Source organism: Clavelina lepadiformis, chromosome 7 (assembly GCF_947623445.1).
Source record: "Clavelina lepadiformis chromosome 7, kaClaLepa1.1, whole genome shotgun sequence".
NCBI classification, from domain to species: domain Eukaryota; kingdom Metazoa; phylum Chordata; class Ascidiacea; order Aplousobranchia; family Clavelinidae; genus Clavelina; species Clavelina lepadiformis.
In genome coordinates this window covers 1,209,450-1,236,797 of record NC_135246.1, presented here as the reverse complement: position 1 = coordinate 1,236,797, position 27,348 = coordinate 1,209,450, and the positions used below count along the sequence as shown (strand labels likewise).

The 27,348-nt window shown below is 36.2% G+C and overlaps 2 protein-coding genes and 2 pseudogenes across 2 annotated transcripts; 3 read left to right on the top strand and 1 right to left on the bottom strand.

Annotated features, from left to right (window-relative positions):
• Positions 1-225: 225 nt before the first annotated feature.
• LOC143465381 (uncharacterized) lies at positions 226-3,196 on the top strand. Its single transcript, XM_076963622.1, has 5 exons — positions 226-573; positions 1,334-1,444; positions 1,604-1,728; positions 1,875-2,012; positions 2,078-3,196. Exons 1-5 carry the CDS (start codon positions 379-381, stop codon positions 2,520-2,522), a joined length of 1,014 nt encoding a protein of 337 aa, XP_076819737.1. The 5' UTR covers positions 226-378; the 3' UTR covers positions 2,523-3,196.
• A 1,289-nt stretch (positions 3,197-4,485) lies between these two features.
• LOC143465123 (vitamin D 25-hydroxylase-like) lies at positions 4,486-10,529 on the bottom strand. The gene is made up of 9 exons (XM_076963290.1): positions 10,230-10,529; positions 7,229-7,377; positions 6,968-7,070; positions 6,331-6,440; positions 5,973-6,091; positions 5,685-5,797; positions 5,427-5,571; positions 5,148-5,308; positions 4,486-5,007 (listed from the first exon to the last, which is right to left on the bottom strand). The coding sequence occupies exons 1-9, from the start codon at positions 10,506-10,508 to the stop codon at positions 4,609-4,611; spliced, it is 1,578 nt and encodes a 525-aa protein (XP_076819405.1). The 5' UTR covers positions 10,509-10,529; the 3' UTR covers positions 4,486-4,608.
• Positions 10,530-16,312: 5,783 nt separating this feature from the next.
• Positions 16,313-17,674, top strand: LOC143465170 (zinc finger BED domain-containing protein 5-like; annotated as a pseudogene).
• Positions 17,675-18,432: 758 nt separating this feature from the next.
• Positions 18,433-18,982, top strand: LOC143466066 (SCAN domain-containing protein 3-like; annotated as a pseudogene).
• The last annotated feature ends 8,366 nt before the right edge of the window (positions 18,983-27,348 follow it).

Genomic DNA, 27,348 nt, shown 5'->3' with positions numbered 1-27,348 from the left:
TTCAGCGTTAGCTCTCGTTTCAGTTGTAGTCAAGCTGTCTAGCTCTCGTTTCAAGTGTTCAATCCTTGGAAATCTATGCCAGCACTTATATTGAGAAACAACACTGTACTGTAGTGTAATTTGGGTTAAACGTAAACTGAAGAAAAACTTTAGAAGATATTCTGAGTATCCAATCTAGTTAAGCAAAGGAGTAGGCAACAAAAAAAGGGTGTTTAGTAAGCATATGAGTTCATTTTCAATTTTTTTACATCACTTGTGTAACCAGCCAATGATTTATCTGGGATCACAAAGATTTTTCTCTGTAACTAAAATTGGATTATCAAATTGTATTCGTGGTTTCCGTTGGTGTTGTTCTTAAGTTAACTTCTATGGGTAGCTATGGCGACGGAGATAATGACTAGAATCAACCCAGGAGTGCTGAGCTCCTATCCAAGCGGGTTTCGAACTGTCTTCAGCAGTCGTCGATCAGAAAATGCCGTGGAATATGACTGCTCGGCCAGACTACGAAGAGAAATGACGATTCAGATGCTTGGTTTGAAAGAAAACAAGCCGACGAAATTTGCCACTACTGCAGTATGTTGCGACTTAATGAATATTCTATCGACAGGTTTTATGAACTTTCCTGTGGTTATTAATTGAAATATGATGTCTAACACGGTAAAAAGGAAAATTGTTTTTAATCGTAAATGCAGATATTGTTCCAATGCAATGACGTATAAATGTTGTCGAGTCCAAAATCTGTTTCAAATGTACGGTACCAACACAATACAGGCAGGAATTTATACAGAACATCAATACAGAACATTTGACACAACACATATCAGGGAAGAATAAGCAGTATCGGATTACCTTCCTTTCATTTTTCTGGTTGTTCTCAAACACTTTTTAAATCGTCAGGTGTCAAATGTAATGTTTACAAGTAACGTTGGACAAAAGCGATTCTAATTAAGTCTAATCATCCTGCCAATTATTACAAAAAGGCTTAGAACAAAATAGTAAATACTCGATTTTAAAAAAAGTATCTCATGGTTTTTCAAACAAACTTATTAGTGTATGGCAGAAGTTAAAAAAATGACTCACAGCTTAAAGTAAACCTTTAAATTAAAAATAAAAACAAAATTAAAACAATTTTGCACGCGAACTGTTCTTTCCAAAAAAAAGTTTACTTTTAAATTCCTTTTGCAAAGTTTACACATCTATGATTTGAAATAATACGTATTGTCATTTAATGAAAATTGTTATTTTATTAAACCATATAGTGGATAGTTCAACTAATGAAATAGCAATAATACAAATGTTGTACAAGCTTTTAAATTAAAAATGTACATTACAGTGGACGAGAACGCAAGTACCTTATCTGACGTACAGATCAATAGCTTTGATCCACGCGATTTGTGTTCTCTGCTGGAAATCTATCACAGAGAGCATACATTCACAAACCGAAGTAAACACCTCTGGCAGTGAAGGATTTATTAACATTTTTTCTAGTTTTTCATTTGTTATTATTCTGTTATAAGTTTTTTATTTCGTTTAAAACCTGCACAGACTCAGACTTGTGATGTTTTATTGTAAATGTATGGTCTTGATAATGACTGTGATTTAGATACCTTGGACTATTCAGCTGTCATCATGGACGTTCATACTTTACACTGGTTACCAATTAACTTCTTTCTTACTAGCTCTTCTACAATTTTTTCATGATTGCTTGTGCAACGATGACCCGTCGTGGTGAGTTCTGCACATGCTTTTGCTAAACACGCATTATATCAAATTAATTTAAACTAAAAATAAACATTTTGTTTTGCTGTTAACATTTGCTAAATTTATAACTTTAAAATGTTTAGGAAATTAAAGGCAATGCTTAAATTCTATAGGTATCATAAAGTCTGCTGGTTTCTACAAACCATATCGTTCAATGGATCATTGGCTTGTTTTATTGGAAGCTTGATACATATCATTGCAAGTGCCGCTGGTGACCAGATTGCCAAAGATTGGTCAGCCGTCTTCTCAAGGTGAATAAAGATGTCAAAAGTTTACTGGTTGATTCAAGTACTTCTAATATTTTTATGTTTTCTAGTAATGACGTCAACTTCTACGTTGTGACGAGCTTGTCAATGATCACTGATGTTCTAGTCACCAATACTACGGTTCGATTACTTCACGTTTTCTACTCCGCCATCTTTTATGTTATTTTCTTCGTTTTTCACATCTACCGCTGGGCAGCCGGAAACACGCCAGCTTACGTGGTTCTTGACTACGGAAACCACCCAGACCTCGGCGCCATATTTATCATCGTTGTTTTACTGCTCGTGTGTCCATTATGTCACGTGACGGCTTACGGGCTGGACACACTGAGGTGGAAATTGCTGTTAGTCTGTATAAAACGTCATCAACGTCGATTTATCGAAGTATCCAACGCTGCTCAGGGAATTATGACATATAATATGGAAGATTCGAGAATGAGGGGCCGATTTGAAAAGACGCCGCGTACCACATCGACATATTATAGCACGTTGTCGTAAAAACGTCAATCTTTGTAAATTTTCTGCCCAAAACTTCGTAATTGATATTGGAGATCTGTCTTATGAGCTCAAGTAGGGATTTCTATTACTTTTCTGCATTAAGTTATTGCTTGCATTTTCATTTACTGATGTTTATGACTGTAATGATTTTCCTTAGTTTGGAGATAATTAAGTTTCACCGTTGGTTTAACATATACGTGTAAATCTTATACAAGCTTGTTTGACTCTTGATTTAAAACACTTCCATTTGCATACTATTTTTATTTCAGTAAAATATGTACTTAGGTGTTGTAAATTACTTATCTGAAGTAGGCTACAGACAGAAATCGCTGCGTATTAACGTTTAAGATATGGTTGTGAAAACTTTGCAAACAAGTTCACAGAAGTTTTTCGTTATAAAGAATGGTTTTGTCATTTTACCAGTTTCAATTTAAAATCTAATTTTAAGCAATGAAATATTTTATGGAAACTGTATTGGTTTGTTTACAAATGCATGCGATATCTTCTTTATGGGTATTTACTATAACGGACTAGCCTACACACAAGTACAGCTCACAATATGGTTAGATTTAATTCGGTTTTAGTCTTTGTCTGCCATTGTTTGTTAACATTATATTTGACACCTGTCAATTTAAAAGGTGTTGAAGAACAACCAGAAAAATGAAAAGAAAGTAATTCGATACTGCTTGGTCTTCTTTGATTTGTCAACCTACATTGTTTGGGTAATAGGCTATACATTTGAAACAGATTATAAACTCTACAACGTTTAGAGGCCATAGATATTCCTAATTATCGTGTTAAAAAAATATTGCATTTTAATCAATTGCTACTTCAGAAATGCCACAAAAAATTATCAAGCATATCGATTTCGCTGTAACATACTGCAATAGTGGCAATTTTTTTTTGATTATTTTCGGGACACTCCGCTACATCGCAATCATCGAGAACAGCTTTGAAGCTAAGAAAGACTTGGTTTGCAGTTGTTAGAACTTACAGGAAACTAGAATAGAGTATGACACCATGCTTGCAAGCTGCTTCCAGACATGGTCTGAATGATTATGAAGCTTGTCTATAAAAGAAGCCTTTGTTATCTTTATCACCGGTCACGGACAGCAAAACAGTATTCGATGCCCCACAAAATATGCCCTACAGTGATCAATCTTGGTAATTTGAGCCTTTTATTGATCACAATCACTCGATCAATCACCAAACTCGATTTTTTCAAAGTACGCCAACACGGAAGATTGTTCAACCGTGTAACCAAACAAAAAATAGCAATCGAAGCTCAGCAAAACCTAATCCTCATGAAAGGAACCGGTTGAAAGACAGTAGGCAAGTCGACGAAACCTTTCGAGCTTAATTTATCAGGTTCATGCCAATAGTTTGGGTCCATGAGAAATGCTCAAATATAACCTAAAAAAGCAAAGAACTTTCAACAACTAAACAACCGAAAAGTCCGGAATCCTGGTAGACCCATATTAATCACCAAATTAGACCCATGAATTTCACCAAAAAGCTGGTTGATGTCGCAAACTGTGAAATAGATCTTTTAATGGAAACTTTTCGTCATTTACCCACATCATGCCCCGTCACGATTCCAGGATATTGTCGCATTTTATGAATCGGGGGTTTAAATCGAAACCAAGGAAAAAGATTTGCTGCCGTCAACCATGTCATTAGGGTTCGATGAGCCAGCGCGTAAAACGGCGTTTGCAATGCCCAACGCTGACTTCTTCAAACAATTTTTAATGTCAATTCCATGACATTTAAACTTCTCCTTACAATATATCTTTATAGACGACCGACGTTTTGAGACACAAAATCAAATTTGAAGAAACACTAAACAAACCGCAAAAGTGGCTACTTATTGAGCTACATTCGATCTCAAAATAACTTTTTATTATTGTTCGGTTGTCAGTTTCTTTCCTTCGGAGTAATTATGCAATCTCATACAATCAATCAATCACGTACAGTACTGTATTTACAATCTCAAAATACGTAATATAAGTTTAGATGAAGACGTTGTTCATGCAATTTCTATTCACTAAACAACTGAAAACATTAATTGGTAAAACATCATCCTTTCCTAGATTATTATTCTGCATATATAAAAGATTAACATCGACAATGTAACTTCATTCCAGCAGCTGGTACACAAAACAAAATCAAATTTCTTTAAAAACCACTTTAAACGATGGAGGGGAGAAAAAAAGTCCCCTCCAATTATCCAGTCAGTGGAAGGTAACTCAGTCGCATCTGGATCTGGTAAAATCTTGAATCCTTGGACCATTGTGACCAAATAAATGAACAGTTCCATTCTGGCCAGTCGCTCACCGGGGCATTGTCGACCTCCCATATTAAATGGAACGGCGCAACTGGGTTTGAAAAAGTTTCCTTTGTCGTCGATAAAACGATCCGGGTTAAATTTATCCGGTTCGTGCCAATAATCTGGGTCCATGAGAACTGCCCAAAGATTGAGTATAACCTGACAACATCATAAACAGCTATTAATAACTAAAAGATCGGAAAGCCTATAATACATATATAATACCTATAAAACCGAAAAGTGTCAAAGTAGTAGGCCTACAACTGATGTTAAATCTAAACAGCTGGTATTTCCCATACAGGTGTGCCTTTTGGAATACTGTAGCCTTCAAGTTCAGTGTCTTCAGTGGTACTGCGATAAATCATTCCCAGTAACGGATGAAACCTTAAAATCTCGTTGATAAAAGCCTGGGTGTATGGCATCTTAGGTTCGTGTGACATATTAACATTGCCCGATGGTCCTAATAGATTATAAAGAAATAAATTCAAAAGAGATTAGTAATTTCTTATAAAGTTTGGTAAAATGGTTTGCGATTACCTTTACCCAACTTGTAGAAGTATAGCCTAGCAAATACTTACCTAATACATGAAAAATTTCCTTTCTAAGTTTGCTTTGCGTCTGTGGGTAATGTAGAAAAGCATGCAAACACCATTTTAGGGTGTTTGAAGTTGTATCGGTGCCACCCAGGAAAAGATCGGATACTTCATAAAGTAGTTGCTTTCTCTGCACATAAAATATGTAAGATTGTTCATAATAAAAACTTAACCTTCGACGATGATTTTATCAAATGCTGCAATGAGCAAAAGCGACAAAAAATTTGTTTTGGAAAAACATACCGTAAAAAGTTCTTTTCCCGCTTTCATTTCTTTAAGATAACAATCGATAAAATCTCTCATATCATCTTCATCATAACTCTTTTCGTGTTCAACCACAACTTCATCAATGGCATCTGGAATTGATTGCAGAATGGTTATCGGGCGTAATTAACTAAGTATAAGCAGTATATAATTTGTTAATTTTACTGCAGTTTTCTCGTATAATTAATATATCAAACTATTGAAGAAGCTGGCTGAAGACTAAAATTCTGAAATCGAGCAAAAATAGAAAAAATGTTCGTCATTTACCTATCATGCGTTTTCTTGTATGAAGGATTTTATCACAACCGCTTGACACTGGAGGAATAAATCGAAGCCATGGAAAAAGCAATGCTGTCTGCATTGATTCGCCAAATTCCGCAGATACCCTATATTAAGACAAAAAACATTTACATGCTCATGTGTTTTGTTAAACATTGATGATGGTTTTAAACTGAGGTAGGTAATGAGTTACTTAGGATTGCATTGTTTCAGTTTTATAGTAATATCGGATTGTCTTTGGCCAATTCAGCAACACAAATGAAACTTATAATTATAATCATCACCATTACGCTTATGATTTTACTTAATTACAGTAATTACAAATAAAAATACTTATCAAATTTACATTTTCGTTATCATCTCTACCAGCGAGCAAAGCGTTGGATGTTCATATTCGTATCTTTTTCCAAAAATACCGTGGCAAAGAATGTTGGTCGTCATTTTGTGCAGCAAATCCTGTACATTAAACACAAGAAAGATCTAGAAACGGTTTTTCATTCTAAAACAATACGAAAATAGAATATACATTAATTCATTTTAAGCAAAATAATATATTATTAATTGTTAGGAAACGACAAATAAATATGGTGGCTTTAGTATTTGCTTCTCAATGATATCAAATATGTTTTTTTTAAATACTTCGTTTTCAAAAGATTTTGTAAACATGTGTTGTTGCAAATGAATGCCAAAACATAATCTCTAACTCATGGATAGTTTGGAAATCGATTATATGAAACATCTAACATTTAAACATCTAATTCTTGGTTGCAATCTGTGATAAAATATTTATAAAGTTTATTAAAACAAAGTCTTTGTTGTTTAACAAACGTCAAGTATATTTTTGCAACTGCTTTTTAGTAGCTTTTAAATTTTTATTTTATATAAAGTTTTTTGTGTTATTGGTGAACAACTTTTTTTAGTAGAATTTCAGTAAATTTTTGCAGCTGATTTTGATGCTGCTTACTTAGTTTAAAAATTGTTACCCCGATGTCAACGGCTTGTCCATTGGTCGACCTAAGGAACTCATTCAACTGCGATGCCTCATTGAAAATTTTAGTTTCCATGCTTCGTTTTCCCAGCTCAAACCTACCAAAAATCAAGAAAGTTAAAAAGTTTTTAAATTGGAAATAGAAACCAAAATTAAATTAAAAAATATAGTCTATTCAAACTGTACAGTCGGACCATATTCCTGAAAGTATGGTAAGAACTTTATATTACAACATTATATCGCGGTTATACGTTACCTACGAAGTGTAGCAACTACATGTCGTCTGTGTGTTTGCCAAGAAGGCGTGTAGTCAACAAATGCAAGTCCGTTATTTCTATTTGAAAACTCCATAAACATCGGACAAATCGGAATTCCAGAAAACGTGGTTAGTTGCTTTACGATGGCCTATAAAATTGTGTGATTAATTTAAACCAATCTTAAATTTAAACTTAATTTAAAAATTAAATTTAAACCAAACGAAAACATGAAATCTGTTTTTTCTGACATGTGTACAAAACTAAAAACGTAAAGCAGACGTTTATACGAATTTATTTATATACAAGTACACAATTATTATGCAAACGACTGCAATCAGTTGGCTATAAATTTGCTGACCTACAGGTTGGACCTACATCTGTCCATATACTTACTTGGTTCCACGACATATGGCCGCGGGAAAGTGGCCGCGAACAAACTCACCGGGGTCAACTGAACGTGACGTAAATTGACCGCAGACAAACTGACTGTGACATAAACTGGCCGGCGATCAAATTAACCGTCGATAAATTGGCCGGCGATCAAATTAACCGACGACAAATTGGCCGTCAAAAGGTCAAAATTCTAATTCACTATCTAGTCACTATCCAGTATGTGTATTGCAGTCAAGGTTGCCACTCGTAGAGTTTTTTGGCCCCTTGTACGGTGACCCATATTCATAGATTTCTTATTGTTACATGCATTTTCCCAGTCTAGACGAGTTGTTTGATGAGATTATGAAACAATGCGTTGTAGCCTATCTCATGTTGTAACAATGGACTTATTGCAATAACAATGGACACTTTAGTTAAGTAAATTGTCAGATTGAAGCTGTACGTCAGGACTCCCCTAGTTTTAAGTCTTGGTTATGGTTATGCTAATAATTGTAAATTGCAAAAAGAGTTGGAGAAGCCCAGCAGGTGGAGACTGGAGAGTGAGACAGCAGATGAGCAGAATCAGCAGATTGAACAGACAGGAATCAAGTGATCTTGTTTTGTACATTTACGACTTTGTGTTGTTTAAGTGAGTTGCCAGTAAACCCGGTGTAATGCCTATAGCCACGTGATTGAGATACTAAATTGAGATACTTTTGCAGACTAGATGCCGACACTTTTAGAATAAAACTGATTTTTAAGGTCTGAAAATGGCAGAAGTAATCTCACAAAGAGGTAAGAAAAAATTAGTTTACAACCATTACATTTTCTGGAGAGATGGACAAAGTTCAGACGGGAAAACTGCATTCTGGAGATGCAGTAATTACCACAAGAGTTTTTGTAAGGCACGTCTCCATACTGTAGATGGCTTAGTCACGAAAGAGTTGCACGAACACAGTCACCTACAAGAAGAGAGACATGTTCAAGTGGCCAAACTACTTACGGTCGTCAAGGAACGCGCTGGCAACGCTAACGATACGTCCACACCAGCAAATATCATATCTGACGCGACAGTGGGATTGCCAGGTGCCGTCAGAGCGCATATTGTGGAAAAAAATCTGAAAAGATCAATACAACGAACACGACTTAGGACTGTTGCAGCACCTGCAAATCCACTGAACTGCACAGATTTAGAAATACCTGACTCGTACAAAAATATTCTTTTAGATGATGCTATGGGGTCTGAACTTTTTTTGCAGTATGACTCAGGAGCTGAAGGAAATAGGATATTAATTTTTGGCACCGAAGAGAGCAAAAGAGTACTAGAATTATCAGAAAACTGGCAAGCTGATGGGACGTTCAAGGTTACCCCGCCAATATTTTCACAGGTTTACTCTATCCATGCTTCACGACATGGCGACCTTGTCCCAGCGTTGTACTGTTTACTACCGAACAAAGCACAAGAAACATATGAGCGGTTATTTCGCGCAGCGTGGCAACTGATACCAAATGCACATCCAACAAGTTTTTTGGTTGATTTTGAAATGTCTGCAATAAATGCAATTCGGATGGTGTTTGACTATGATGACCTCACAGTAAGTGGTTGCTTTTTTCATTTAAATCAAAATGTCAGGAAGCACATGCAGCAAATCGGACTTCAAAGAAGGTATCAAAATGATCAAGAATTTGCCCTACTGCTGCGTCACATACCGGCTTTGGCATTTGTTCCAATACAGCATCTGATTGAGGCTTTTGAAACATTAGAGGAATTTTTGCCTGATGAAATGCTTCCGCTTCTCGACTACTTTGAGCGTACTTACATCGGGCGTCGCTTTCGAACTCAGCTCCGAAGAGACCCGCCATATTCACATGACTTCTGGAACGTCCATGTTCGGGTGTTAAATGGCGAAGCCAGAACCAACAACAAAGTTGAAGGTCACCACAGTCTAATAAACAGGATGTTATCAATGCAACACCCAACCATTTGGAAATTTATAGAAGCTTTAAGGAAATTGCAGAACATAAACAAAAACAAGATTGAGGCGCTCTGTGCCCAAGGGCCTCCTGCCAAAAGGAGAAAATACAAGGATCTGGATGCGCGACTTCAAACCATCGTTGAAGATTTTGCAAACCGTGACATATTAGATTTTCTCAGAGGCATCGCCCACAACCTACAATTTGCGCAATAAACTTCCTTGTTTGTCAAATAACAGCTTGTGTAAATTTTAGTGCCCATATTATGTAGTGTCATATGTGTTTTGCAGTGAACGTCTTTTAATGTTGTTACTCGTATTTCTCGTATTTCCGGAAATATTTCTGTTTATTTCAATAAACGTTTCAATGTGTATTGAAATAAAAAACAATTTTGTTAAAAACAAAGGAAATAGTTACAAACAAATATTTACTTTACATATCATATACTACCGAGTTTAAAATTTTGACCTTTTGACGGCCAATTTGTCGCCGGTTAATTTGATCGCCGGCCAATTTATCGACGGTTAATTTGATCGCCGGCCAGTTTATGTCACAGTCAGTTTGTCTGCGGTCAATTTACGTCACGTTCAGTTGACCCCGGTGAGTTTGTTCGCGGCCACTTTCCCGCGGCCATATGTCGTGCTCCCTACTTACTTGATGTAACGTGGCGTAATCATTTAATATGATCCAGTCGTCACCACCAAGACGAACATTCAGAACCTTTCCATATTTTTTACCCCAATCTCGAAAAGTTTTTTGAGGCTCTTTTCCTAAGAAGAAAGCATTGCCGAATATAGGTAGACCCCGTGGACCCGGTGGAGAATTTGGTGGCCTTCGGTACCAAACCATAGTTCCATACAACACCAACATAAAACATATTATCAATGCTTCAACAATCATTTCTACTATATAAGTTAATCTCTGGAAACACATTGATAAATTTTGCTTGCAAATTAGACTTTTTATTTTTTCGTAATGTCTTAAACAAGTTTTATGTTAAAGCATTGGCATTGAAGCTGACATATTTTTCCGCTAGATCTTTCCTAATTAAGTTTTTTCAACCTAAACTTACAACTGTCACTGAGGTGAACTCATCCCGTACTCCTGTTAAAAATGAAATTCCAACTGTCGTATCTCTATGCCTTTTCAACTAAGGAGCTGTCAGTACATATGAGAAAGCAACTGTTCCAGTTATGCTGAGTATATGGTGAGGCCACTACAATATGAACTCTTGTATAAATCGGAATACTTAACTAGATCGTACTAAAATAGTACTTAACTAGATTGGCACAAAAGTAAACATGCGCCTCGTGTGTTGTAGCAATTTATTTCAAAGTCCTCACAACCCAATCACTTATAAGCCTACTACAAACTTTTCTTCGCACAATTGCATTACCGAGATCTCTTCGTAAACCAAAAAACTCAATGAACGTTTGTGTAAACTTGATTCAATGTTTACCTTAAACCGTTTGATCTTTTTTATGCAGCGATTAAAGTTTGGACCTTGGCAACCACCATAAAAGACAAATAAATCCACAAAATTTCTTGTTACACGTCGGGTGCTTTATCACGCATAACTTTAGTCCTTAAATTATTATCACTTATAAGTAACAATCTATGATCTTCATCTTCAGACAAAGAAATAAATCTATGTTGAGTTTTCTATTTTGTTCGTCCCAGATTTCGCGCTGCACGTTTTTAGGTCAGCACAGCTTTTGCAACTCATGCAAATAACCTACTTTTTGTAAAAAGTTTATTATAATGGTTAACACAATAAGACCTGTTTTGGAGGCAACGGCTACTCCAACGTATTGCCGTCTCTTGCTTAATCCTCGTACTGTGTAAGCAAAGAGATAAGGAAAGGTCGCCGCGCTGTGCTATTTGGTTCAAGATTTTATCGGTGTCTTTTAACTTTAACAGATTTATTGCTATTTCTACAATTTTGATTCGTATCATAATCGAGAAAATTCTTTGGCTTTCTGGTGTTTGCTGACTTCCATTTTGTGAAAATCGTATAAATGTACACCCAAAAAAATTCTTTTATATGTTCCAGAGTTACACAGCACTTGGTAATTATCTGCTATCGTTAATAAACATTGAGAGTGGGATCTAGCGGTGTGAGTCCAACTCGTGTTGTCTTTGGATATCGACGATATGCTTTATCTTACGTGACTATATACACGTTTTGTAAATAATTGTTTAACCAATGTATATCTGACTAGAATGTGGCAGATACCAGCTGTTGTAATTTTCTCAGTTAAACGTTTGATCTGAAGTGACTTTCGAAAATTACTGTAGATCCATTATTTCGTTTCTACTGAAAACGCTGTAAGCTTAAACTTTTGACCTTTGATTTAATGCTATAAGCATTTCGGATTTTCAAAGTTTCAAAGTTCAAAATGTTTTTGAACTTTGAATTATCGAGATGTCAGCATAATTGTTAATAAACTAACAATGTCAAAGAATGTTTTGTGTAAACGTAGGTTAATATTAATTAAAACCGCCCTGACTTGATCCCGTTGTCCTAGACTATAGTTGATTGTATAATGCAGCGACTATGTGTTGATAACAGCGACTACAGTATATAGAAAAAATTAATGTACATCCATTATTTCGTTTCGGGTGCTCGTTCACGCTGAATATATAGGTCCGAAAAGTATCGTCATTCATTAAAGAAGCAATCGTCGTTTTTCACACAAACAACAAGCTGGACCCAATTGACCTTTTGTTTGTACAAGATTTCACGCTGCACTTGACTGGGGTCAACAGGTCTTTTAGTCCGACAAAATTAACCTACTTTTTGTTGAATTGGTGCAATCAGGAAAAACGAAACAAGACGTGTTTTGGGAAGAGCTGTTACTTCAAGTTCAACATAATGCGGTCTACAGTTTCATCTTTCTTATTTGCTAATGGACATATAAGGATACGGTGCGCGGTAATGCTGGACTGTGACGTCTTTCAGTATATTTAATTCTTTTAAGTTGTCCGCCTATGACCTTTTATTTTTAAAGTAGTTCAGTTTTAAAAGTTTTAAAGTAAAGTTCTACAGGAAATGGTCGGAGACGACGCTGTACATTCTATTGCTCTTGATTCTATCAAGTTAAATTCTTACTCGTACAACAATTTCTTGTCACAGACAACAAAGTTTATATTTCACCGAATTAGTTTGCTTGATATGGTATGAGGTGTCACAATCTCCATCTACGCACTGACGAAAGTCTTGTCAAAGCCGACGATGTTTCTTCATCGCCCGGGCCCCGGTTGCCGAGCTAACAGTTGTGCAAGTTCTTATGGATACACATTTTTGATTTGTTTTTTGGATTTTTTAATATGGTATTGACCGAATTTCGAACTGGTCACAAGATCCATTGAACAGAAACAACCGTCGTTCATACGTTGTTCAATGATGTTATTAAAACTGCAATACAGCGAAAAATCGAATCTAACTCACATGATCTTGAGCTGACCTTTTCGCCCCAGACAGACCCTTTGTTTGCTGGTGAGGCTAATGTGTGTTCAAAGAATATAAATAACTGGATTAGGTATTAATTAAAGCTGATATTTGACGATGTACGTGATCGAGTGCTACCGACTAGTAGCCAATAGTATTATATACAAACAAAATTTTAAGTTTTTGTTTCATTAACACAGCGCACAGACAACGAAAATTGTGTAAATAATATAGAAAACGTTGCTACTATTTCACCGGAAATAATCGTGCGTTGAAATCTATTTTGCATGGTTTCATATTTATTTAACCTAACCGCTGCAATACACTTACCTAAACCTAACCTAAATCGTTCTTCTAATCTAAATCTAAATTCAATTAAAGCCTTATACTTAATGTGCAAATAAACAACGGCCTATTTACCTGAAACTTTTATGCAAGCATCAGGAAGTTGTTGGCGACGCCACTGTTTACTGCAGCTCCTGAAAGGATCACTTTCCAGTCAAATCGTATACAACCTCTCAAACATTTTCGTCTTTCCCAAAAAAGTTGTTTTTTCAAAGGTTTTTTTTGCTGCATTTAGTCAAAGTTTTGCCGTGATACCGTCACGACACAAATGCTTTGAAAATTCCATAAGGAGCAAGCTATGAATAAAAATAGATGAAGATGTGGCGACGATATCACGGCTTTTGTTTCAGCAAAACTTAACATTTCGTGCGAATTTGGTTTAATATCAATTTACGTGCCTGTGCGACGCGGATATTACTTACGTTGGTGAAATCACTCGCCATTTTCTTACTAGGATTGTAACGATTATTTTCTCGTTCATGTAGCTTCACATTTACGGTGAACCGCAACACCCTTAACTGCCAGTAACTGTATGCAGTGTAGCGTCATCACGCTAATAGAACAAACCGATGATCTTAGAAAAGCCACATTTAATCGCTCACAGCCAGACGCAGGCTAACAGACAACATCCCTAAAAAGCGCACAACCTTTGTATTTAACGAGGGTGCCAACACATGTGATTAAAATAGTTAACAAACACGCAAAAAGTAATTGGTAAAAAAGTTTCAAACGAAAACACGATGATAAGCAACCACACAACACGTGAGGAACAAAGTTCGTAACAGGATCAGGGAACACACAAGACACAAACCTCACGCAAAATCTTCCATAAATGACCACACCGCTCTATGCGACCACTGTAAAACTGGAGAATTTAATATTACAAAATTGCCGTGACGATTAATATATGAATGCAAAAATCATGAGGCCTTACTAATTTAGCAAAATAAAACCCTCCTAAAAGCAAACAAATTTTTGAAAATGGGTCCTCGTTAGGGTTGAAAATCTTTGCTTGATTTCGTTTTCGTTTTTGTTACCTGTCACTTTGTGTCACATTCTCATCTTATTTCGTTGATTGACGTCCCACCTTGTCATGGTTGTGGTCAGACCCCAGTGTTGGTTATCGTGTTGGGCGACCTGTGGTACAATTTTATCTTTGTATGTGGCACGTTTTCTTGTTTATCACACCTTATTGTTTATATTCTGTACTTTGTGTCACTCCGAAACATGTCAGTATTTAATAAAATATGAAGTTCTCTGCGTTTGTTTTTCATTCTTGTTACAATTTGATATTATTAAGCAATTTCAACTCTCCCCAAGTTATATTTCTTGAAGAAGATGAAAAAGTTTTAGAGTTTGAATACAAGTGGACTAAAGCCGGGCATGACCAGAAGCGACAGAAAACAATGGTGTCGCCAACAATTTCCTGATGCTTTTATAAAGTTTTCCCGTAAAAATGCCCTTGTTTACTTTGCACTTTTAATGCACTTTATTTTTAGTAGGGAGTTTTTTGGATTATACGTGACAGGATAGTCATAAATATATATAAAAAGAGTTGTAAACGGGTCTCATATTTTTAATCTAAAAACCCGAACCGGAAAACCCGACATTATTTGCTGAGTTACGCGATGAGTTTTCCGATGGATTTTTTGCGCTCTGCGCGGATGTACATTGAATAATAATTGTAATTATAAACATTGAATTATAATAATCATAAACATTGAATAACTCGTGTAAAGAAAGTGAAATTACGACGCAACTGCGGCAGAGTTTGAGTATAGTTTCGGGCCCTAATTTAATTTTAAACTTTAGCCTGAACACGACCCGACTTAGACTTTAGACTTTAAACTAAATACAGCCTTTCATTTTGTGATTAAACAATAATTAAGCCTATTTTGCGAGGAGTTTGTTTGCTCGTTTTTTACAAAACGTTTGAACGTAACATTAACTTCGGCAATTAGTGCGTAACCGTAAAACTTGAAATATTCTGCTTTGCGCATGTGGTAAGTTACTAAGACGAAGTCATGACAGAACGTGATGATGTCCCGCTACACACTCGGTTATTTTGCTAAGCTGGTGCCAATGGTATTGAGCATAATCCATATGTTACGAAATAAGCCGGGTAAGACAAGGTTTGGATTTCATTATAACAGTGTGTCGTGGGGTCACAGGGATTAGACATTACATTTCTATTCATCTTCTGAAGGTCTCGTAAAATCCAGAAAATGGCGAAATCATGAAGTCAAAGATTTCTTTCTGCTTCTAACCTGTATAATGGCAGGCATAACCAGTCCGTGAAGGAGGCCAGAAGAATAATGTAAAACGGTGAAACAAAGTTTCCACCAGCAGACAACAGCGGCGCACAAAGTTCCTCTTTCTGCTGACGTAAAGCTGCCGACCTGTTTACTTCATATCAATCATAAAATCAGAGTATGCCAAAATCAATTTTTCCCACATAAATTTAGAAAAACTAATTAAACTATCAGAAACAACCGATCAGACAATAGGTATGATCATGGATTACTAATTAATTATCTAAGTTTCCAATTAATCTTGATATACTCAAAGAAAATACAAGGGGTGTTCCGCTTTATGCACCTCTCTCCTTGCCTGTACGGTGATCAAGATAAAATAAGATCTTCAAAGAAAAAAGAGCATTTGTGTTTCCCAGCAGCTAATCGAACAGAGATGAAAACTCAAGTTTGATTCAAAGCATCCATATCTCATGGTGTAGAGGTTTGATATCTAACATATCGTTATTAAAATTGATTTGCAATAAGCCCTTATAAGAGCACAAAAACAACCTAATTATATTTTTGTCGAATTGGAAAAGGACGTTTTACAAGAGTTTGTCATCAATAATAATATCATTACAAGAAACACATATTTTACCTAAAAATAATAATTTGAGCATTTCGCATACGAGTAACTTAAATGACAAATGAAGGTATTTTGATTGGGTGTAAAAAATAAATGTTTTGAAATATACTATTGTGTTATGATTGTGTGTTTTGATTGTGTGTGTTACTATTGTGTTTTGCTTTTGTAATTAACGTAATTAACTCGAGATGACCTTATTCACTCAATCTCAATCAATCTTTCTTAAATCAAGCTGTTATTATCGATGATAGCATAAATATTTTGATGTAATTTCAAGAATATGTTTGAAGATTAGGAAACCATTTCATCGATCTCTGGTCAATGAAGTCATCAAACGGCGATGCAAGGCCTGTAATGTCCATACGACGTGATATTGATCTAATTCAAAACATCCTACATATCGGCCTGCACAACTTATTTGTTTTACAGCTTTCTAGACCAGCAGTTGTTCTCAAACTGTGGTACGCGAGAGCTTTTTAAGTGGTACGCGAAGAGCACGAGTTTGGCGGTTTTTTATTGTATTTAGTCTACAATTTGCGGTCCTTAGCAGTAGTTAAAACCACTGTAAATACACGATGTAAGAATTACTTAACTGTGCAACAATTTCTCCTTGGTATTATTGCGTCACAGTAGATACACCACAAAGAAAACCAAGCAACTGGTGAGATTGGCTATCTAGTAACTTGGCTAGGGCTAATGATTACCAGTCGTCTCTTAATCAATTTGATATCTTAGTTATCGTGTAGAGTTACAGTTTATCGATTTTTGCAAGATTTTGCAAGTTACATGAAGAGCTCATATAGGTTTATTTACATTTTTCAGGCTAATTAATCAGTGCAGTAAGCAGGATAGGTCTATATTTTAACCCTGTCGAAACGAAAGTATAATCCAGAATACATAAAGTATGGATTCATCGCAATCGAACACGGAGGAGAATGTTTGCCACAGTGTGTGGTTTGCATGAAAACCCTTTTTGACGCGGCCATGAAGCCCAGCTTTTCAAAATGGCACCTTGATTCGAAACACGCAGAAAAGAAGAGCCGAGATCAAAGTTATTTTCAGCGACTTGGGGAAAACACAAAAAACAGCGCTTAGACCAGACGGGCCAGCTTCACCAAAAGAAGGTACAGATAGTAAAAGTATCATATTAAGTCTCTCTTCTGGTAGCTCAGAATATGAAAGCTCATACAATCGCAGAGTCCCTTGTTTTGCCAACAGCAAAGATACTAGTCAAGAACCTGATTGGAGAAGAGGTAGCGGCCAAACTGAATAGTGTGTCCCTTTCTAATGACACTGTAAAACGCCGTATTCAAGATATGTCTGTTGACATTGCTGAACAAGTGATTGCTGGAGTAAAAGACTCAAATTTTGGATTTGCCATTCAATGAGTCGAAATATGTCTCCAAGTGTAGCCATTTGTTAGTTTATGTCCGCTTTATACAAAATGACAGATTGAAAACGGAGTTAATGTTGAGTTAGGAGCTGGCTACTATAACGAAAGGGAAAGATGTGTTCAACGTTTTAGACAATTTCCTTAAGGAGAATGAACCGGATTGGAAAATGTTAGTTCGATGCCTGACAGATGGTGCTCCAGCAATGCTTGGGCAAAAATCAGAAATTCAAGCATATGTGAAAGATGTGGCAACAAAAGCTACTTTTTTCCACTGTTTTATCCATAGATTTGCACGTTGCCCCAAAATTTAGGATATAAAAGTGCAAACAACGGAAAACAACAAGCTATCTCCCTCCCTCCCTTCTGATTTAATGTTATTCTTGAAAAAAATTAATAAACTTGTGAATTTTATGAAAACTTCAGCTCTGAATACTCGGCTATTTGCAGGGCTCTGTGAAGAGGTCGGTTCTCATCATAAGTGTCTCCTTTTCCACACAGAGGTCCGCTGGCTTTCCCGAGGGAATGTGACAATGAGGAAGTTCTTTGAACTTAGGCATGAATTACCGACATTTTTCATAACGAAAAACCACGGCTTTAAAGATGATTTGGAGAAAGATGAGTTTATCTCACGTTTAGCCAACATCTCGGACATTTTCCAGCCTGTCAACTTTGTAACTCTTTCGTTCCAAGGATCAAACAGCAATATCACAGTTTTTATTACAAAGCTGGAAGCATTTATTGGCAAACTAGATATCTGGACTAAAAACGTGGTGAGCAAACAGCACGGAATGTTTAAACTGCTTACCACTCTTCCAGTGGACCCCAGTGATAAATTATCTCAAGAAATTTCTGATCACCGTAAGCTGCTCAGGACGGAATTGATGCATTATTTTCCACATTTAGTAAGTTGCACCTACGGTATCAATCCATCCTGCATCGATCCAGGAGAACAAGAAGAGATTGTTGATATTCAAGTCGACCGAGACAGCAAAAGCAAAGAAGAAGGAATGCTCTTCTATAGATTTATGGCTAACAATGGGCTACACTTACTCAACATTGGCCCAAAATGCTGTTCCTCAGCTACTAGTTTTCCCCTCGACATGGGAACCTTGATGGCCTTGATGGCCATCAAGTCCAAGAGCTGGAATCGTCTAACTAAGCCTGAACATGATTTTCGATGTGCTGTGAGTAATGTGTTGCCCCGCATAGACAAGCTTGTGCAGAAGAAACAGTTGCATCTATCAAATTAAATTGTGTTTTCTTGCTATTCATTGGTGTTATGGTATAGTAATAACGGTAATAACTATAAATACCGGTACATTTGAGTAAAATAAGTCATTCAGGAGCCAGATGGTACGCAGTGTAGTAAAAACGAATGAGTGGAACGCGATCGGAAAAAGTTTGAGTTGGAAAACACTTTAGAATCTAAAAGCAGCAGTAAGTATTTTTAGCATGTAGCCAATACCGAAGCTTGTTAAGTCTGCTAAAAAGTGCAAGTCGTAATAGGGTGCTTCATTAAATATATCTAAGCTAAAGGGAGAACAAACGTTGTTACTTAATTCAATTTAGCATGGAATACGACAATGATGCTTGCCGAAGTTTCCCGCTGTCAAAACATACAGAATTATACGGACCAAGTGGAGATTTGTGTTTCAAAATTTCGTCTCCAGACAAAGGATTTAGGTCCAAATAAACTTTGACGTTTTTCTAATATTGAAATGTAAGTTGAAAGCAAGGCTATAGGCTAAACTACTTTTCTAAGTAGAACATGAGCTAAATTTCCGAGCCACTTTGAGTAAGACTATGCATACTATATGGGTATATAGGCAAAAGTTATAAACTAACTCGTACAAAACATTGATTTGTGTATGGAATACGTAGTAATAATGTGATTATGAATAAGTTAACTGTGTTTATTCTTTTAGCACTAGGTATCGCGTTGTAGCTAGCCTTAACTTTATTGCAGGTCATATGACGAATGGTGCCTAATAGACGCGATTCTAATGAACGGATGCTTTGATGAAAGCCTGACATTCGATCACATACTTCGGAAGGTCGCTCATCCGGAGCTTTTCGAAAGCTGTAAAACATCAAACTATGTAGGCTATTATATGCTGAATGTTTAGGATTTGCGTTTACTTCTAAAATATTACGGTGTGCTTCGGTTACAGGCTTGTTTGTTTTGTGTAGAAGTTGACTAAGAAAAATAAAAAAATGACTTTTCGTTCTTCATTCAGGATTATTCTACCAAATTGGAAGTTGGATTAATGATAGCACTCTCCTGCTTTTTGGCGGTTGTGTCCGCGCTTCTTGCGCATTATTTTGCTTCGATAAGAGATTGAACTGGATTTTCAACATTTAATTGAAGCTGACTTTTCAGAATATATTCTTGCTAGCGTTTATAGCTTACTGCATATGTAGGGTTTTGGTTGATTGCTGTTGTGCTTGCATTGACCCAATCTTATGAATTGTACTGCAGGAAAATATATGTCGAAAGCTCATGTTACAAGATGAAACCTGTGTGCTCTAATTTATTTATTGCAATTAAATATGATTGATATTGCGCTTACTGTGGCTAGTAACTTATAATGCGTATTCAGAAGCTTTTTTCTGTACATCATAGTGGAATCAGAGAAATAAAAATGACTTGTAGTTTGTTTGGATGAGATAAAACCAACATTCGTCGGGGAAGTTTCGGACCTAAGAAAACAAATCCCTAATTCAGCCACAAAAATGATCGACTCGTAGAGAAATAGATGTGTAACGCGATGCAGTAGCCCAGCATTCGCATCGACAAGAAGCGAGGCATAGCGGGACAAGACAAAACAGGAGCGTCAGAGTGTTTTCTATTTACTAATTACTGTGAAATGAATAGGCTATATCATATAGGGACGAGCAAATAATATTTTTATCCAAGTAACGTAAAGAATTTTTCTCTGGTAGCAAGTTGCCGACGAAAAAATTAAGGCATTTATTGAATTAGATTGACCGATATCCGATAAGTAAATCATAATAACCGATAAGTAAATCGACCTATGAAAGCGTAAAGCGTAAGCGTAAATATTCACTACGACATAAAAATCAATAAGAACGCATTACGTACGTCAAAAAATTAAAAAATTATTGATTTTTAAGAAGCGCTAATTTTGACATAAAACGTGCTCTAACATTATCTAGAAACGGAATGAAAGAAAAAAATGTAGACAATTCACATAAAGCGTATAAAAGCCAAGAAGCTTGAGTCTTAATCTAAAAGAATTGAGTAATTCTTCATAAAAATCCCTGACTGCACGATTTCTGTAAGTATCCTGAAACGACTCATCAAACAGAGCCAAATCTTAAACTAAACTTTTTACAAAACACAATGTGCTTTGTAGCGTTTGTCAGGAGTATTATAACAAAACAACAATATGCTGATGATTCTTTTTATGTGATCTCATTTCCTGGTAACACCACGAAGACGCAAATTATCACTATTAGGCACCGTGAGCTATCTAACGTGAGCAAATTGTTTTGAGCGACCTAGTTACTGAAAATATTGGAAACATAACGTTGTATAGAAATAGCTTCAGAAAATAGTTATTTTTCAGTTCAGTGACTAGTGAAGGGATGATATAAAATTGCAATAAGAATTTTGTAAGGACATGTCGGATTTAAATACTTGCTAATAAGCAGCAAACTGGCTATACTAAGTTGCTATCGATTATTTGGTGACACAGAGCCAATGCGTTCAAAATGATAAACATAGCATTATGATGCACACCTCAACTTGCACTTTAAAATTTTGATAGCAATGTTTGTTAAAACAGTTGCTGCAGCAAGCTATTTGCATCCGGAAACTGATCAAACAGTATACAAAGTTTATGTATGCAAGTATTTTCAGTTATTAGAAACGTCTCGGCCGTGCCACTTTTGATTTGACAAGTTTTGACTATTATTACCGTTATCGTTGCCTCTGAGTGTGGTTTTGTGTTCAGTGCTGATTTTCATCTTCGCTGGATAACGACGATTTCAAATGTTGCGTTGACAGAGAAATCACACTTAGTCTAGAAATTTAATGAACGTTTTCAAAGTTCACGTTACGCTGTATTCTGGCTTACAGCTTACGATCCATATACGCAAGCATTCAAGCAAATCCACACTTATCAAAGAGGAAAAAGGGTTGAAATACTTATCAAGGACAATGGGAAATTACCCTTGCAAATCGTTTTACAAAGAGAATAATTTGGCTAACGAATTGAGGAAGAGTTGTGATTACAAAAACAAAGAAATGGATCCGACTAAATCTGCACGGATCTTTCATCGAATGGCTTTGATTTAATGGGAACGAAGTAAGCTAGAGAAGTCCACAGCAAAAATGTTAAGCTTAATCAAAAGCGCAACGCTTTTAAACGCAGCGGTATCCATATCCATATCGGTACCCATACCTTCAAAAGAAGAGTTTAAACAAGACCTTTATGGATTTTGTTTAGATTTATTGACAACTTCATGGCCTAAAAAACAAGACACAGATTTGCTTGATATAAGCATATTTGCTTGAAAGTCAAAGTGATGGCTGAAGAAATGAGGGAAGAAACGAGAGAAAATTTGCAACAGCTAACAGACATTTCATATGAAGTTAAGAAAAATGAACAAATATCATTAGAAAGTCAAAAAATTGAAAACGTCAAGAAAATTCAATCTCACATCACGCAAACATACATAGAGATCATGAAAATTATATCACAAGAAGATGAGACGATAATGGGCCATCTTCCGTGCAAATTCGCGATCGCTGGAATGGGCTCTTTGGCCAGGTCTGAGATCACTCCTTACTCTGACTTTGAGCACATCATTCTGCTGGAGGATGGAGTGCAGGAAAACAAGAAAAACTTTGAAGAAGTATTGGAGCATTTTCGCTGGTTCTCTGTTATCTTCCACACGATCGTTATTAACTTGGAGGAAACCATTATTCCCAGTGTTGCCATTCTAATCTTAAATGACTACACGAAACCAGGCGGTGACTGGTTTGTCGATGCTCACACGAAGCGTGGTATTTCGTTTGACGGTATTTTACCGCAAGCATGTAAAATACCACTTGGTAGAACGGAAAAGACAAAGAAGAAGCCATGGACAACAGAACTGATTAGACCAGTAAGTCAAATGCTGCGATATCTTGATAGTGAAGAAGATTTGAAGAACGGATATCACTTAGCAGACATTTTGACAAAGCATTGCTACGTATATGGCGACGAGAATATATTTCAACAATTTGCGGATGGGGTCAAAGTCGCTTTGCAAAACAACAAAGAATCTCATCAGGAAGCATTGACGACCCAACTCGAGGAAGATTTGGGAAACGTAGATACATTCAAAAGTCTTAATGCGCTTACGGGTTCCAGTCAATGCAACATCAAGCGGGTTATATACCGCAGCACAACATTGTTCATATCTGCTTTGGGCAAATTACACGCAATTGATGAGGGTTCGTCGTCTTCCATCATTCATCAACTGAAAATGAAGAACATAATAGATGCTGAAACAGCCCATCTTCTATCTTACGCCATTGCAGTGAGCTGTCAAGTTCGTCTGGAAGTTTATATGAAGAAACGGAGTCAACATGATAATGTCGGTGACGATCAGCTTTATGACTGGTGGAGTAACAAAGTTTTTACAGACTTGGTTGGAATCATTGGAGAAAAGAGCCTTGTTGATTACTTTGCAATTGCGCAAAATCTGCAAAAATGCGTTCGATCTAAGGACATTTTACGAGGCGGCAAGTTTAGCATAATTTTAAAACCAAATGATAAATTTCGAATGCTACATATGCTTGATCTTCACGACCGCGTCATCAATGACGGTGAGAAATATCTTCAAAAACCACAAGTGACGTCATTTGACGATGAAGCACTGCTTCGATATTGTTTGCATATTACAACGATCATGGGTACAATGAATCACTCTCTATGTGGGAGTGGATTGACGAAAATGTAAATGATTCCATGTTAATTGGGGGTGTGATGCAATACGAACCACTTTTTTTATATCACTTGGGCCGCTGTCATGATGCTATTCAGTTCATCCAACACGTGAAGGACAAAGCCAAAACGCTGAAGTTAACAGAAAGCATGAAATTTGTTATTCAAACCTACCTCACTTCTACCGATGGAAACTGCAGATATAAACTTGCACAGTACCACCACGCAATCAACAGATACAAAATATGTTTTCGATATCTAAATAATGTCAATCGACAAGATATGCCTTGGAAGGAAACGGACAGAGCAATTCTGTTTCGGCAAATCGGATTTTGTTTATATAACCTAGGCGAATATGATGCAGCAATAAAGGAAGCAAAGAAATCTCTTCGACATTTCGAACATTTCAATGCTCCGATTGTTGACAGGTGTTGTTGTTATAAGCTGGTTGGTCTGTGTTACCTGGAAAAGGTTGAATATAAAAAAGCCTTCAAATATTTTCAAATTGAATTGGATATGAGATGTAAATTTGTTACAAGCGAAAAACAAGATTTTAATGAAAAAATTATACTCGCCAAAAGTAATATTCAGTTTTGCCAAGAAATGTTCCAGTTAAAACAAACTTTTTTAAGCTGTGCTCCTTAAATACGCTAAACAAAAAATTATCAATGTACTTTAGAACATCTGTAAAATCTGTAACATCTGCAGTTCTAATTCCAGTAGAATATAATAGGCTATTTATAAGCATACTGTTAGTATACGTACGTTCGATCCGGGGCTGTGTTTTATTGTAACCAACCGTGTGTACATCAGCAACTCTTCGCAAGTTCTCTTCGTTTTCTATCTGTTTTCATTTCAATTTTAACATTGTTGTGTATTTTTCATGACTTTGTTATTTTTTTGTCTTTCATTTGTTAAATATTTTTGATAAAGAGGAAATTACTGACCACATGGTGTTGACAAAGATTAAATTAGTTACATTTCATAACTAAAAGCTATCAACCAAACCAGTAATAAAATACACGGTAAATTTATGCAACCGTCATACCGACAATATACAGACTAGACCAATGTTTCTCAACCAGGGCCCCAAGAACCCCTGGAGGGCTATGGGACGTTCTTTGGGGACAACAACCAGAGGCCTCAATAGGATAGTGGTGGAGGGTGAAGAGCCATAGCGGGACAGTTAAAGTTTCTCACCTTTTTAATGTTTGGTTTCCTCTACCGGGAAACATGTGTTAGCTATTATATTAGCAAGCAGTGCGTGCTGTGCAAAATTATCGACGCGAAAGCAGCAGTGAAGGAAAAAGTGTTTTTCAATCAACAATCTAACATTTTTATTGATGAGCGAGGGGCCACAGAGAGCCACTGTAAGGAGGTCACGAACCATGCAAGGGTGAGAACCATTGGACTATTTTGTGAGAGTTAGATTATACGGTAGTTCGCATAATTAAAACATGATTTGAATATTTGTTCTTTATTTTTTTTGAAAAAATCTTGAAAATCTTGAAAAAATGGTTTCGTCTGTTAATGAAAACTACTAAATTGCAAACGCATTTCAAGTTTTGTAACATTAAGGCGATGTTACCTGACTAGAAGTTAAACTGAGTACGTTTTGGGTAGAAAACAAGACAATGAATTGAATTTTAAAGACGTTTAAAAAAATTAGCCGTAAAAAGCCGTTTCAAAGCAAACTGAGAATTTAGATGAACAAACAAAACTTGATAAAAATCTACGAACATGACATCAAAAATCTGACCAAAAATTATGTATAAATCTTAGCGGAAGAAAACCGACTGGTGATTCAAAAAAAATGTTACAATTGCAGTGATCTTAATCTTAAATCCTAAAACTATGACGGGTAAATATTCCTAAAACAAGAGCAAAAGTAATTTGCTGACAGAATGTTTTCTAACAACAAACGCTTCGAAGTTAGATCCAAAGGTGAACATTGGAACGTGTAGAAGTTAACCATGAATTATGTCTGAAAAACGCTGTTTGCTATTCATGACTAAGTTTGTTAGTTGGAGTTTGTACCCCATATAGTTATAATGTTTAAAACTCTCTCTACAACGAAGGAATTTGAGCGGACGCCATATTGCAATAGATGTAATTGCCTAAATAGACAAAAGTCTTCCCGTTCAAAATGTTTAAATTAAGATCTGTCTCCCCACCAAACACATGCTTTTTCTATCTCAGGTTAAGATATTTACCTGATGGTGGAAATAGTTTGCGTCGGTTCCGTTGAACGATAGTCTTGAAATAATGCACCCCGTGTTCGATACCCAGCGACGATACCATTGCAATGCCCAGGATCAACGCATTAACAAGGTTTGCCCCTGCGTCATCGGTACTGGTGAGCAGTTCCGATTCAGAAAATGTTGACCAGATTTGCACAAGGGCTAACTTTGTAGGCTACGTAACTGGGGCCAAGGGATGAGTAATCATCGAGTTTAAGTCCTACAAAGATTTTCCTCAATCCAAGGAGAAATATTGTGATATCACACCAGGTAGTTTGTTGTTTTCCGTTATTTGCACTATTATATCCTACATATGAATTTAATAAATTCAGTAAATCAACCTTGTGAAATACCAACTATGTATTTAGTCCTATGCCATTCATTTAGATTTTTCTATACTGAGTGACTATTTCACCGTAAGTACGTCACGCAACCCATAGTTAAGTATAGGCGGTTAACATTAGGAGACTGGTTAGACAAAACGTCGATTTCAGCTATTTACGGTGTAATTGAAGTTAGATTTAGATTAGAAGGAAGATTTAGGTTAGGTTTAGGTAAGTATATTGCAGCAGTTAGATTAAATAAATATGAAACCATACAAAATAGCTTTCAACGTGCGATTTTTCCCGGTGAAATAGTGGCAACGTTTTCAATAATATTTACACATTTTTCGTTTTCTTTGCGCTGTATTAATGAAACAAAAACTTAAAATTTTGTTTCTATATAATACTATTGGCTACTAGTCGGTAGTACTCGATCACGTGCATCTTTAAATATCAGTTTTAATTAATAACTAATCTAGCTATTTATATTCTTTGAACACACATTAGCCTCACCAGCGAACAAAGGATCTGTCTGGGGCGAATATGGGAGCTCGAGAACATGTGAGTTAGATTCGATTTTTCGCTGCATTGCAGTTTTAATAACATCATTGAACAACGTGTGAACGACGGTTGTTTCTGTTCAATGGATCTTGTGACCAGTTCGAAATTCGGTCAATACCATATTAAAAAATCCAAAAAACAAATCAAAAATGTGGATGAGGAGGAAACATCGCCGGTTTTGAGAAGACTTTCGTCAGTGCGTAGATGGAGATTGTGACACCTCATACCACATTAAGCAAACTAACTGGGTGAAAAATAAACTTTGTGGTCAGTGATAAGAAATTGTTGTACGAGTAAGAATTTAATTTGATAGAATCAAGACCTATAAAATGTACAGCGTCGTTGCTGACCAATTTCTGTAGAAAAACTTTTTTAAAACTTTTAAAACTGAACTACTTTAAAAATAAAGCGTCATAAACGAACAACTTAAAAGAATTAAATATACCGAAAGACGTCAAAATCCAACGTTGCCTCGCTCCATATCCTTATACGTTTATTATCAAATAAGAAAGATGAAACTGCAAACCGCAATATGTTGAAGTAGCAGCTCTTCCCAAAGCACGTCTAATTATTTCACATTTCCTGATTGCACCAATTCAACAAAATGTAGGTTAATTTTGTCG